The 13192-nt window shown below is 30.8% G+C and overlaps 1 protein-coding gene and 1 long non-coding RNA gene across 3 annotated transcripts; one reads left to right on the top strand and one right to left on the bottom strand.

Annotated features, from left to right (window-relative positions):
- Window positions 1–360: 360 nt before the first annotated feature.
- Window positions 361–5398, top strand: LOC122593839 (elicitor-responsive protein 1-like). The gene is made up of 8 exons (XM_043766287.1): window positions 361–397; window positions 1083–1399; window positions 2064–2168; window positions 2314–2440; window positions 2555–2626; window positions 2810–2855; window positions 2943–3165; window positions 4955–5398. Exons 2-8 carry the CDS (start codon window positions 1363–1365, stop codon window positions 4993–4995), a joined length of 651 nt encoding a protein of 216 aa, XP_043622222.1. The 5' UTR covers window positions 361–397; window positions 1083–1362; the 3' UTR covers window positions 4996–5398.
- A 283-nt stretch (window positions 5399–5681) lies between these two features.
- LOC122593837 lies at window positions 5682–9300 on the bottom strand. Of its 2 annotated transcripts, none has more exons than XR_006322885.1 (10): window positions 9120–9300; window positions 8843–8983; window positions 8506–8572; window positions 8221–8364; window positions 7700–7760; window positions 7308–7373; window positions 6641–6723; window positions 6352–6419; window positions 6225–6279; window positions 5682–6104 (listed from the first exon to the last, which is right to left on the bottom strand). It is a non-coding gene; the product is annotated as an uncharacterized LOC122593837 (long non-coding RNA). The 2 variants fall into 2 exon arrangements; XR_006322886.1 differs by having other exon boundaries at window positions 8843–8977.
- Between the last annotated feature and the right edge of the window lie 3892 nt (window positions 9301–13192).

Here is a 13192-nt window from a genome sequence, read left to right as displayed (position 1 = left end):
CATTTCTTTAGGTTGTAATTTGTAAACTATAACAAAAATACAACCTTATAAATGCCATAAAAATAAGGGAGGTGATATACTATACCTATCAAAGCTATTTTTTTTTCCAGAACAGTTGATACATATAGCACAATTAAATTGTAAAATCGGCTATATATTGTTGTATATTATGATAAAGGAATCAATAGTCATGGTATATGTCATCCACAATGTAACATATACTTGCAGAATTTTAATTTAATGGTATTTGTAAGATATTTAAATTTTAAGGTATTTGTAACACATATGTCATTCACATGTAAGTTTTGCAGGAGATGGTCGTCGTCGCCGGAAGATCATGGTGGTGGTTGGAGATGATCATGATAGTGGTGGTGGTGGTCGGAGATAGAAGAAAGAAGTAATTTAACTTACACTTGTACTTTTTCTAATTTTTTTCATTCATATATTTAATTTATAGAATAATATTAAACTTAATTTATAAGCTAAAACTAGATTTCTATACAAAAATTATATTTATAATCGAATTTTTGGTAAAATGATACGTTTATATCGAGTAATATTAAACTTTATAAGATTTCTATACAAAAAATATATTTATTAGATAGTAGTAAACTTTATAAATATTTACTAAATAGTCATAAAAATTTTAAATTTTTTTAAATATTTACCGACTAACACGAAATAATTATTATAGTTAAAAATAATATTGTTTAATAATAATAATAATAGTAATGATAATTAAAAATAATAAATTTGAAATATATTATAATACTTTCAACAATCAAAAAATAATTATAAAAGATTTGGCTTTATTAAAACTTGAATTCTTATGGAATTTCAAACCAATATGCTATGGAAATCTTGATGGAATTTAAAGGATGTCAATTACAACGACTAATGGATGGAATCTGAGTTCTACCAAACTGAGATATGAAATGTAATTTAAATTTCAATTTCATTAAATTCCATAGAATTATGCGAACCAAACACCCTTATGTGAATTTATATTTATAGTTAAAACGGGATTAAAAAGGAGGAAGAGTTAATTATAGAAAATGCTCAATGGATTCTTTTTAAGACAGAATATCGATCGACTTAAATATCTTACGACTATACTGCAAGAGGGAAGAACTATGGAAGATAGAGAAGAGAAATAGTCAAGCTAGCTACTCGTTGGTTCACGTCTATCTTTAAAAAACCATGCAAGTTGTTCTAAAACAATCAGCGGAGAAACGCGTTTAGGCTTATGAAAGGTCAACACAAGCCTTGCAAAGTTGCATATATATATATAAAGAGAAGTGAGTACAAATACTTTAAATTAATCAATTTTCAATTCGTCATTCTCCAATTGCGAGTCACAGTATGATGAGCATTCATGGCAGTCTTCTTGAAGTCACGGGTACGTTCCTTTTTTTTTTTGTTACTTCTATCAAATTGACATGATTTGGCTAACGTTAAACATTACGAAACATGTGCTTAATCAAATGCTATGGATTTGTTAAGATGGATATATAACCATACATTTATAACTTAATTCATAAATAAGTGCTCTGTTTTATCTTTTGTGCAACATACATTCTTGGGCAACTTTCATAATAACATAACTTTTTACTACAAATTCTCAAAGAAGGAAACTTATTTAGAATTTATTAATAAAAATTACAACGTAAAAATGGAATATCAATCTTTAGTTTTTTGGGTTAGGACTCCATTAAATGCCAACGTGGAGACATAGAGTGCCACAGTGGACTTTTTTATGACAACGCACCTCATGTTGGCATTTACTGGAGGACTAACTCAAATCACTAACAATATTCCCTTTCTGATTGATTTTGATAATGTAATCCTTTAATTAATCAAACAAATTAAAATCTAAATAGGTTCCTATATTTAGAGTTTTTAGGTAAAAAGGTTACCTTGTTTGTTTAACTCATAAGACGTTCTAGTATGGCAGTCAAAAACGTTTCAGTAAAGATTTCCTTTTCATTTTCTAATGTGGTTTTATGTGACTGTGTTTGGAATGAAGACCTAATTTTGTGTTGTGCCCATGTTTGGAAATTTAGTTGTTAGCTGCAGTAAACTGAAAGATACGGAATGGTTATCTAGGCAAGATCCTTATGTCTGTGTCGAATATGGTAGCAATAGATCTACCACGCGTACCTGTACAGGTCTCCTTTCTCACTTTCGTCTTGTACATATATATAAGACTTGTTTTGTAAATGTATGCTTATGATCTGTTCATAAATTTTAGCACATTTTGCATTGTGGCTCTTTTTGTATTATTTGAAATCTAAAATCGGTATGTATGTATAGATGGAGGCAAGAACCCTACATTCCAAGAGAAATTTGTGTATTCCCTAGTTGAGGGCCTAAGAGAGATCAACGTTGCCGTTTGGAATAGTAATACTGTCACACATGATGATTACATAGGTAGCGTAAGGTAACTAGCTAGCTAGTCTTCTTCTTCTTCTTCTTCTTCTTCTTCTTCTTATATCATATTTTCTTCGTCTTCTCTGTTGCATTATCGGTCTACTCAACAACATTTTGGTATTAGGATTCCATTGACAAAGGCTCTTTCTCATGGATTTGATGATAGTACCTGGCCATTACAAAGTAAAACTGGCAGGTTTGTATTCTATTTTTAGTTCATTTTCCTTCTTATTATATATCTTATATATAATGATTTCAATAAGCACTTTAGCTTAAAACTTTATGATCTGGTAAGTTATGTTTATGTTCGTTAATATAATCATGATTAAAGTATTTAGGTTTCTGATGTAATTAAAAAGTTCTAATTAAATTTGGATAGGCATGCTGGAGAGGTTCGATTGATAATGCATTATTCCAATGGCAATGTAAGTTCCAATAATAATGCTACATTGTTACTTTTTGAGCCTTTTACTGCAGAAACTAAACAGATTTGTGGTTTCCATTTCGTGTAGAAACCATCTAAAAGTTTAGCTCCATCGTATGCTCCACATAACGCACCTCCGGTTCCTACGTACTCTGCTCCACCACCAGCTGCATATTATCCTCCAACTCCCTACCCATCCTACGCACCTAATTCAGGTGGCTATCCACCGGCTCCATATCCACCTCAGGCAACTACTTATCCTCCGACGCCTTATCCACCTAATCCAGCTTATGGATCCCATTATCCCCATGGTAACTAATATAAACTCCCTAATCCTCATTCATATGTATATTGATTTTTTACAAGGACAAAAACTTACACAAAATAATACTCCCTTCGTCCCAATTTAAATGTCACGTTGACTAACTTTGACCGTAAATAACTTTGTATGTGTCATGTAACACTTAATATAAAATATATGAATGGATTGAGTTTTTAATATACTTTTCGTTCATATAAGTTTCATCGACTACTATATTATACAAATAAAGTTATTTACGGTCAAAGTTAGTCAACGTGACATTTAAATTGGGATGAAGGGAGTAGAACTAATAATAAAACATTTTAGTGGGGACTAGCGGGTTTAGACAACCCAACCCAAACTTGATCCATACAATAAAAGTGTCAAAAATATCGACCTAGCCACGACCCACCTAATACGTTTGCCTTAATGGATTGAATGTTGTGGCCTTTTCGACTTATTGGGAATAAAATTTTTGTTTCAAAACTTCAAATGCCCACCTAAAATATTTTTAAAAATTGTTATTTCTTAGTTCTTTCATAGTAATTTTATATAATAACAAATAAAATTGTTGTCCTTTGCTTCTTGACGAGTATCGATGAAGTGAAAGCAAACATATTATCCTAGTACGATTGACTATCAAGTATAATAATAATATTATATTAAAGTATTAACATATCACCGTTGGCATTTCCGTTTGTTTTTTATGGAAATCCAAGAAAAGAATAGAAACACTTATTACTTATAGAAAAATGCAAATATCAAGTCAGGGAACAAAACTCATTTCATGGATACAGTCCATAAAACAGGGAGAAAAAGTTACAACCTTGGTTTTAGAAACGGTCCTGAACTCCTGTCCTCCTGATAACTTAATGGGTTACCAAGATTATTGATAACTTAATAAACTTGTTCAAAAAGATAGAAAAAAAAAAAAAGGTGAAGATTTCGGATGAAAATTGTGCCAGTTTGGCATTATAGATGATCATTATATGATCCCTAAATCAACATAGTTCTTAAGCGAAAACATAGTTGCATTACTATCATTATACATGTTTGGGTTTTAGATTATCAAGGGTATATATATAGAATAGAGATAAAAAGAAAAAAAAAAGTCCCTTAAAAAGAAAAAAGGAGAGAAGGTTTAATTTTTTTTCTAAATTATTTTTATGATTCTTTTTTCAAATCTTTTTTTCACCTTTTTAATTCTCTCTTTAATCAACTAATTACAAAAAAAAAGTTTAATTTTTTTTAAGTATCTTTTTTTTTCAAATGGTATAGACCGTAAGCTATATGTGAAGTTTGTTAGTTTATGGCGGAGCCATGATGGCTAAGGGTGGAACCCGTTAGGTAGATCACTCTACCACCGATCACCCCTATGACCTATCACCCCCACCAGCTATCCCTTATAAATATTCACTAACTCGGATTAGAAAAAAAAGTTAAATTTGTTTTGAATTAATATTTTGAAATGAGTTAATTAAAGAAAATGGAAAAAGTGAAAAAAAAAAATTTTTAAAAAAAAAAAAGCTAAAAAAAACATTTTATTTTTATTTTTTTAAAACTTTCTTTCATGATATCTACCCTATATATAGGATATATAGGATGTTTTAAAATACTTATAAGAAATTAGTAGAATGTAATAATTCTAGTCTATTAAATTTGAAATTTAAGCTATATATATAAGTTTTAATACTCGTTTTGTAATACACGGTTTAACTTAACTTATTAATTTTACATTATGCTTTAGTATCATGTCGTTTCTTATTCTTACTAAATCTACATTTTGCTTCGATAATCAGGTTCTCCATTTCCAGGGACTTATCCTCCACCACCATATTGAGGTCGAGTTGTTATTGAGAAACTCATATATGCAACAAAGGATCATCATATATAAAATCTTTGAGTGATGGTATATAAACTATATATAAATATCATAATATCATGTGATGTTTTATATAAACATTTCATCTTAACTCAATGTATAGCATCACTCAACCTCTTTTGATAATAATCAAGTTATAATTATATTAAGGTGTTTGATGGTATATTTTCCTACCATTAGCGTGCCCTTTTGTCTACTGTTGTATAATTCAATTATTTTTGTATAATAAGTGACGATAAACGTTGGTTTAATTCTTTTTCTAACACGTTGGAAAAGTTCCTGTATTACCAAATATGGATTGTAATATTTGTTCTTTGGCCCGTTTCTTTACGAGGATAAAGTATCTAATTTATTTGAAAAACATTATGTGTTTTTTTTTTCTAACAAACTAGAGTGAAGGCCCGTGCGATGCACGGCCGGGTAAATCGATGTGTTTGACGTTTTGGAATGAGCTCGAAAGACAAAGGTTATATGTGGTATATTTGAAAGCATAAGTAGAGACAACAGTTATGACAAAACATATTGTAGCCTTATAGCATTGTACAATACTATAAGGCTACAATCATACTAAGTATTTTTCGCTCATAGGAGTAGAGGTCGTTACTCCATGTCTTATTTTGTAATTACATCACCCAAAAGCAAGCTAACGACTTTGAATGTAGGTTGCCTAAAAAGAAACTGGAGTTATATTACATACGAAATAACCAACTTGTATTCAAAAAAGTCTTCATTGATTAACTATATATATTAAAAGAAGAAAACAAGAAGAAAAAAAAAAGCATGCATACAACGCCAATTCTACCGACTCGATTGTGTATGATCTTCGGCTCATTTCAAGACCTTTTTCAACCATTTGAGATAAAGGTGCACACGACTTAAACAGCGAAAAAAGACATTCATACGTCAAATGGTAGTCTGCTGTTTCAACCAAATGCTTCTCCCAAATAGTCAAACAACTGTTCCCATGCATGTAAATACCGATCACATATTTGTTTTCCTATTGGTACATTTATTTGACTATTATGCCTTCAAGAATGAATTTCAAACTAAAGAAACGTGTGCTCTACCTGTAAATTCAAATATATATATATATATATATATATTGCATGTCTATGATCCAAGTTAGTTGTAATAGTCCACCATATGACATACATATAAAAAAAGCTACAGAGTAATGAGTCACTAACCAATTCTATATCTTTCTGAAGCAAGGAGAAATGTATTGTATGTAGTGGCAGCCATCTACAAATAACCATTATATTAGCATATACACATTCCACTTAATCCCAACTAACCTAGTGCCACATTTCGCACCTGTACATATCTCAAGTGACTAAGTCATTCATCTTAATCATAAGGCTCGATGTTTAGAATCTTTATACCTAAAAAAAGATGGTCAACATATTTAGAAGATAAAAGGCCAAAGACATATTGCATGCATATTACAGAACAAAAATTGAGTTCCGACATGCCTCTTCTCAATAGCTCCAAAACAGCATGTATAAAGGTCAACTCTATATCTATATATCAACTCTACAACATGTGCTGTTGTAGTGTCACATGGACTTTAGTTAGAAGTTTCAAAAGATGAAAGAGAGTATACCTCATGGATATGTCTTCCATCCAGATTAATCAAGCACCAGTATTAGTACCCTCTTGTATTAATCGATATACTCTCTTGTGACACTACAACAGCACATGCTGCAATTGCATTATGCATAAACGTACTCTATAATGGTCAACTCTATATCTATATATCAACTCTATAAACCTGATATATATTGTGGGTCATGTTAGTTTTTTACTGCAGGTTTTTTCCCTGCTTGATCCCTGTATTCAGTCCACTCATCAAAATACTTTTAGTCGTTACCATTATTTTCCACCCCAAATAGGCGATTCCATGTATTTTACCAACGTTTCAACAATATAGTCTCGGGTTTAGTCTATTGAAAAGTGGGAAACTCGTAGTTTGGTTCATTTAGTTCTCCCAACAATCATGCTGAACACTGATCAAAATATAAGCTCAACAAAAAAGGGAAGTACAACAATTTGATATCCTAAATTTTAAAATGAAGTAAGAAACCTCTGGGACTACGATAAATATCCTAAAACTGTGCAAATACCAAAGTTAAATGTTACTGTAAGTGATGACCATTAATTATACCTTTGATAGTAATAAAACATCATGCACTCCTTTACGGAACCAAAGAACTAACAATCTAAAGTCTAATTGTATGAGAAGTTTGCTATATAAGTAAGTTAGTGGTTACCTTGCAAAGAGTGTATCACATTGTCCACTGCAGCGTCAAGGGAACCATATATGCTAACTGATTTAACTGCATTAAAGTAGAAATAATGATTACTAAGAGACTATTACTAATATATGGGTCCAATCATAGATGAACTTGTTTATAAGATTAATAAATTGACTATACTACGCATCGAATTTTAAGCATTTAACCATTTTTTATGTAAATTTTTAGTTGTGTCCATTTGGCCGACTATCAACAAAATATAACCCAAAACATTGAGCAAGTTTTACATAAATGAGTTTAAATTATGCTCTATAGTAGATGTCCAACATATGATGCAAGGAATTTAGAAATAATTAAAAAAGCCCAAAGATTTTGATCATACTTAAATCACACCTAATACCAAATACCTTCTTTGTCATCACTAATGTAATCAGATTGCCCATTACAAAGAATAGTCACACCGCCAATCTGCCAAAGAAAAGATGGAACTACTAAATACAATAACCATGATCATCAGTAATAAGTAGAGGTGGACATTTTAACCCGTTTACCTAAAACTGTTTTTTTTGGTTTGTGTGTTATCGCTAACAGATGGGTAAAATTATAATTTTATCTTTAAAGTAATCAAAAGTCACCCGAAGGGAATTCTTAATGCATGATAAAACCTACTAAATAATATTGTTTGAATATATGAAAAACTATTAATAATATAACTTCTATAATGATTTGATAGATAACTTGATACTACACATGAATTGCACTGGATCAAGCCAACTCAAGCTGCCAAATTTACCCATATTGACCCATTACCCAACTGCCTACACACCCCATTTGCCACATTTATGATAAACAAACTATCAACATTCAACAAAAGGATAAAAAGATACAAAGTGAAAATATAAAGTTACAATACTAATAAAGACATTACCTACTGGCAAGAGACATCAACTGGATAGGGTCCATCTTTGGTTGCCCTTTGTATCAACATTTGTAATTCACACTAATCTAAATCTTGACTAACAATTTATGTCACAATTTTCTATAAACAGCAAAATATATCAGCCCTCGAAAACTGAATCAACGTAAACAACATGAGATTGTAAACTATTTCGAACATGAAATATTAACAATTGCCACCAAAAAATACATAAATAACAAAAATTCAGAATAGAATTTATATCACAACATTGAAATTAAGAGGGGAAATTCATACTAAATTTTTTTTAGTGTGTGTGTTAAGATCCATGTTGTCACCTGAGGTCTCGAACCTTGATCGTAATCTGCAAAAACCAATCAATATAAGGATTTAGGTGTATCAAAATGATCTAAAAGAGAAAGAGAAATCCTATATGCTTAGCGATAGTACTTTAATTGAAAGTTTTAGTTGTAGGGAAAAAATTAGAAGCAAAAATTTAATGATACACAAATTACAAACTTGTTTATTAGTTACAAATTTCAAGAACACATACTAAAATCAAATGTTTTAAACATGAAACAGTACCCAAATATATAAAGAAGATAAATTTGCCATGAAAGTTAAAGAGTAGAACCTGGCTAAACACATCGCCAAAAGAGTAACATTACTGTCATCAAAATCATAACAAAAAGTGTCTGATATCTTTAATTCCATACAACTTTACAAACATCATGGCTCGCCGGAAGAATGGTTGCTGGCCGGAGTGAATCTGCAGCTAAATCAAGCATGTTACATACACACGCAAATCCTGGATATATAATCATATATATATCTAATTTAACGTACAACAAAGATATAATTAGATCTGCAGATGCATATGTTATATAATTACAAAATTGAGAAAAACATACCATAAAACTGATGGAATTGAAGGAGATATATTTAAAAAGAGTGAGTTATAGGAAAGAGATGAATTGTATTCTTAACCGTTCAATGAATACCAAATGCATTACTTATGAGACAGATTATAGGGAGATCAATGGTCTGTAATTAATACTTTATTGATGATGAACGAATGAATTGTAATAGGGAGATCGATGAGGTTGGGTAATTATTATTGGTTGATGTTGATATATAAAGTTATAAACCTTATTTGTCATCCGGAGAGTTTTACCCAAAGCCATTCACCAATGAAAAGAAACTTTATTATAAATAAAATATATGTATTTACAACACAATTCATTATTAATGAAACAAATAAGCCACAGATAAACAACACCAAAATAATTAACCCTATTAAGTCCCTTAATAACCCCATTAAGTACCCATCAATGAAAACTAAAAATCGGCAAAATGTTCCACCACTTGATCCAACTTGTAGATATATATAGATATAGACAGCCGGTAATCTTATTTACAACCAAATTTATACATTAAACCTTATTTACAACACAACTCAAGAATGAGTGAATTATTCATACCGGATATGAACTTTTAGATATACAAACATATAACAGAACTGAAATCATCAAGAACAACATGACCATTCACCTTAAACTTCATCATTTATATTGACACATTAAATAGTCTATAGGAAGATAATTCACATGTACATTTCAATATAGATTTTCGGGGCTAAACAAAATGAAGCTAATCATTTATATTTGCACATTAAATATTCTAAAGGAACCTAATTACATCTATTAAGTACCAATCGATAAATCGTCAATAATACGTCAATTTTTCCACTTGCTTGATAGAACTTTTAGATATATATAGATATCTATATTATTATATTACACTAAATAATAAGAGTAGTATATTATTATATGAGATTTGCTAACTAGTGTCCTAGTGCAATAGTTAAGAAACATTTAATAAACTTGTTATTTCTTTATTAAACAAAAAATATATTTAATGTGTATTAATTCAACCTAACAATTTCTATTTTTAAATTAATAATTAATACATATTTCTATATTTTAGGAAAGTTAGACTTCAATAAATACCTCATTAAATGCATCTTAACTACTACACTAGGGGTATTAGTTAGCAAATCCCTTTTGAGCATAACGTCTGTTAGTCTATAACAGTTTGGTTTTGCCATGGACCATAAACTTGAAGGATAAAAATCTTCTAAAATTGTTTTAACTTTATTGGTAAATTTAAAATAATTTGAATTATTGGATTAAATTAATAGCCTAAATTTTAACAACTGATTCTAAGTTGCTATAATTTTATGAAACAACTTTAAAAGAAAAAAAAAGTTACTGACCCCCTGAAATAACTGTAGACTCCCTGGAAAATAACACATATGACCAAATAGTCCCTCACTGTGTATTCCTTGTTGATCAACTCTACTGTCCCTCTTTCACCGTTCTCTCTCTCTCTGTACATCTATACATAATAATCACTTTGCCAAAAGCACACAATTCGGCAACCCCACCGTCGGCGATCTCAGCATAACCATCTGCTTTAATATGATCACTTTTTTTTTTTCCGATCTCCAACTTTTAAGAGTTTTAGGAAAAAAAAAGTATTAGTATTTTTTAGCTTGAATTGTTTGAGCTGAAATTATGGAAGATGACTGATGTTGACTATGTATTGTTGTTACATTTACGTTTGAAATTTGTATGTATAGATGAAATTCACTGATATTGATCGTGTCATATTAATTACACGCCTACACACACATATATTTGATTTTGATTAGCTTTTTATTTAAAAAAGATATTACTTTTAACTTTGATTTTAGTGTTACTGAGAAATTATTATTGTTGTAATTTGGTGACGTTGTTATTTTTTTGTTGTTGTAGTAGTTTGGTAAAACAAAATGAGATTATTAAGTCTGACATCATCATTTAGTCATGTCGGGATGCTAATATATGTGTTACTGTTTCGTGATTCGGCTTATTAATAATGAATATTAGAGAATTTCTCTTTTGTTTTTTGATTGTCTTGTTGAACGAATTGGTAGGCTAGCAGCCTTACATGATGTAAGAAGACTGATCTTTTTAAGTGTTAATCGACAATTAGTTTAATTTTGTTACATGTTACGATTATGGTTAATTTGTCAACTAATGCTATCACTAATGAGATAACCAATATGATCGTATCTAGCTTATACAAGTTTGGTTTTGAGTCATTGGGTGAGCCTATTATACTATGCATTTTTCCTATTGTTTGACGTCATAATAGTATTATTTTGATGATCAAGAAAGGATTAGTTATAAGAAAGTTCATTCTTATAAGATGAATTCGTAGATTTGCAGTCTACATGGTACAAATTCTTTATTCGTAATGGCCAAGTGCCTCATTTTTGCTGACCTTTTTTTTCAAGCTTTGTAGTGAGTTTGAGCAACAACCAGAGACGATATTAGCTACTAAAGATGCTGTCGAACTTTTCTTGGAAGGTTTAGGTGGATATATCAATAATGAAGGTATTAAAAAAGACACCTCTTTGTGTTGCTAAAGGCCTTATTGACGGAACTTCCCCTGTATTTTAGCCAATTTAGCATGTTTTTTAGCCAATTTACCCTGTTTTTTTTTGTTCTTTTAATGTTTTTATAGATTTTAACTTTCTACTTCTGCTAAATATCATTCAACCCATTAATTGAAGTCCCCTGTTTGGCTGTTTCAAGTGCATTTCCTAGCTGGATCCAAAAATAGAGCTGGAGTGTCACATCTGAAACCTAATAGCAATCCAGTTAGACCACTCGAAATTTGGTTGCCTCCTTTATCCTCTGTGTGCTATTAAAAAAAACCCTTTTTTCACAATGAGTTTTTTAAAACTTTTAGTGGGAGGAGTTTCACAATAGAATTTTAGTGAAGGGGTGAATTTTTATGACTCTATAGTTTGGTATGGATATCTGCCAGTGTATCGGTTTCTTTTTGAATAAGTTTTACGCAAAACTCTAAAAGGATATATCATAAGCTTTTTCCTGTGAGCTGGTAACAAATATATATGCGATTTTACTTATCATTTGGCTTATGCAACATGCTAGAAGAGTGTCTACAAATAACGCAATTTTAACTACTGATATCAAGGATCTTCAGTTTTGTCTAGCTATTATTATAAACAAACCCCTTGAATTGTGCACCCTTTTAGAACTTGCGACATCAGCTTAGTGAAAAAGAACACGTATTGTTTGATCATTTTATTGAAAAAGAACACGTATGGTTTGATTTTATGGACGATATTGGTGATGGTGGGAACAACTCCTACTCTGTTGCTCAACTCCTTGCTCAACCTTCACTCTATGCCTTCAATGTCGAAACTATGCAACCATTGCCTTGCACCTTATTGGAGGTAATCTTGCGTAAGTTCCACCCATAATCATAATATGGTTCTCTCAAGAAATATGTTTTTTCTTATTGTTAGCTTTTATTATCTATAATTACGGGTATCTTTCAGGTATCCAAATCCGTCAGCACCCATTTATGAAAAATGATTTTCCGCCCTTTTGAGTATGCTCTTCAGCCACCCTTGTAGTATAAAGATGTTCACATTGCGGTAGACAAGTCCGAATTACCATCTGGTGTGTCTGATTTGAAACAGTATGATGGGCTCCAATGCTTTGTTCTCCCAGGAAACCATGGTTGGTCTAATCGACTTTATCTTGTACTTGTTTCCATTCAAGCATTACTCGTATATGATAGTGGCATCCAGAAGAGTGTATTTGGAAAGGCTTCTGCCTGATATATGAAGTATTATATGAACAAAAATGACATTCTTAGGATAATGCAGTGACTTGTGAAATAAGAATAAAAAATCTCTCAAGTTAAGTTAAAAGAAGGTGGAATAGTTTCCTATCTGATCCTTATAAATTTAGTTTCTTTGCAGCCAAACGAAACTTGTCCTTTAGAGTAAAAACAAAATTAGAAGCAAATTGGGAAGGGTTTGGATGTGGTGAAAATAGTAAACATAACTCTACGGATAACCAAACACTCACTTAGAAAGAAAGATATATACCTGTAATTTTAG

This window comes from Erigeron canadensis, chromosome 3, assembly GCF_010389155.1.
Source record: "Erigeron canadensis isolate Cc75 chromosome 3, C_canadensis_v1, whole genome shotgun sequence".
Lineage (NCBI taxonomy): Eukaryota > Viridiplantae > Streptophyta > Magnoliopsida > Asterales > Asteraceae > Erigeron > Erigeron canadensis.
Note: the sequence above shows the minus strand (reverse complement) of the source record. Positions and strands in the feature narration are given on the sequence as shown.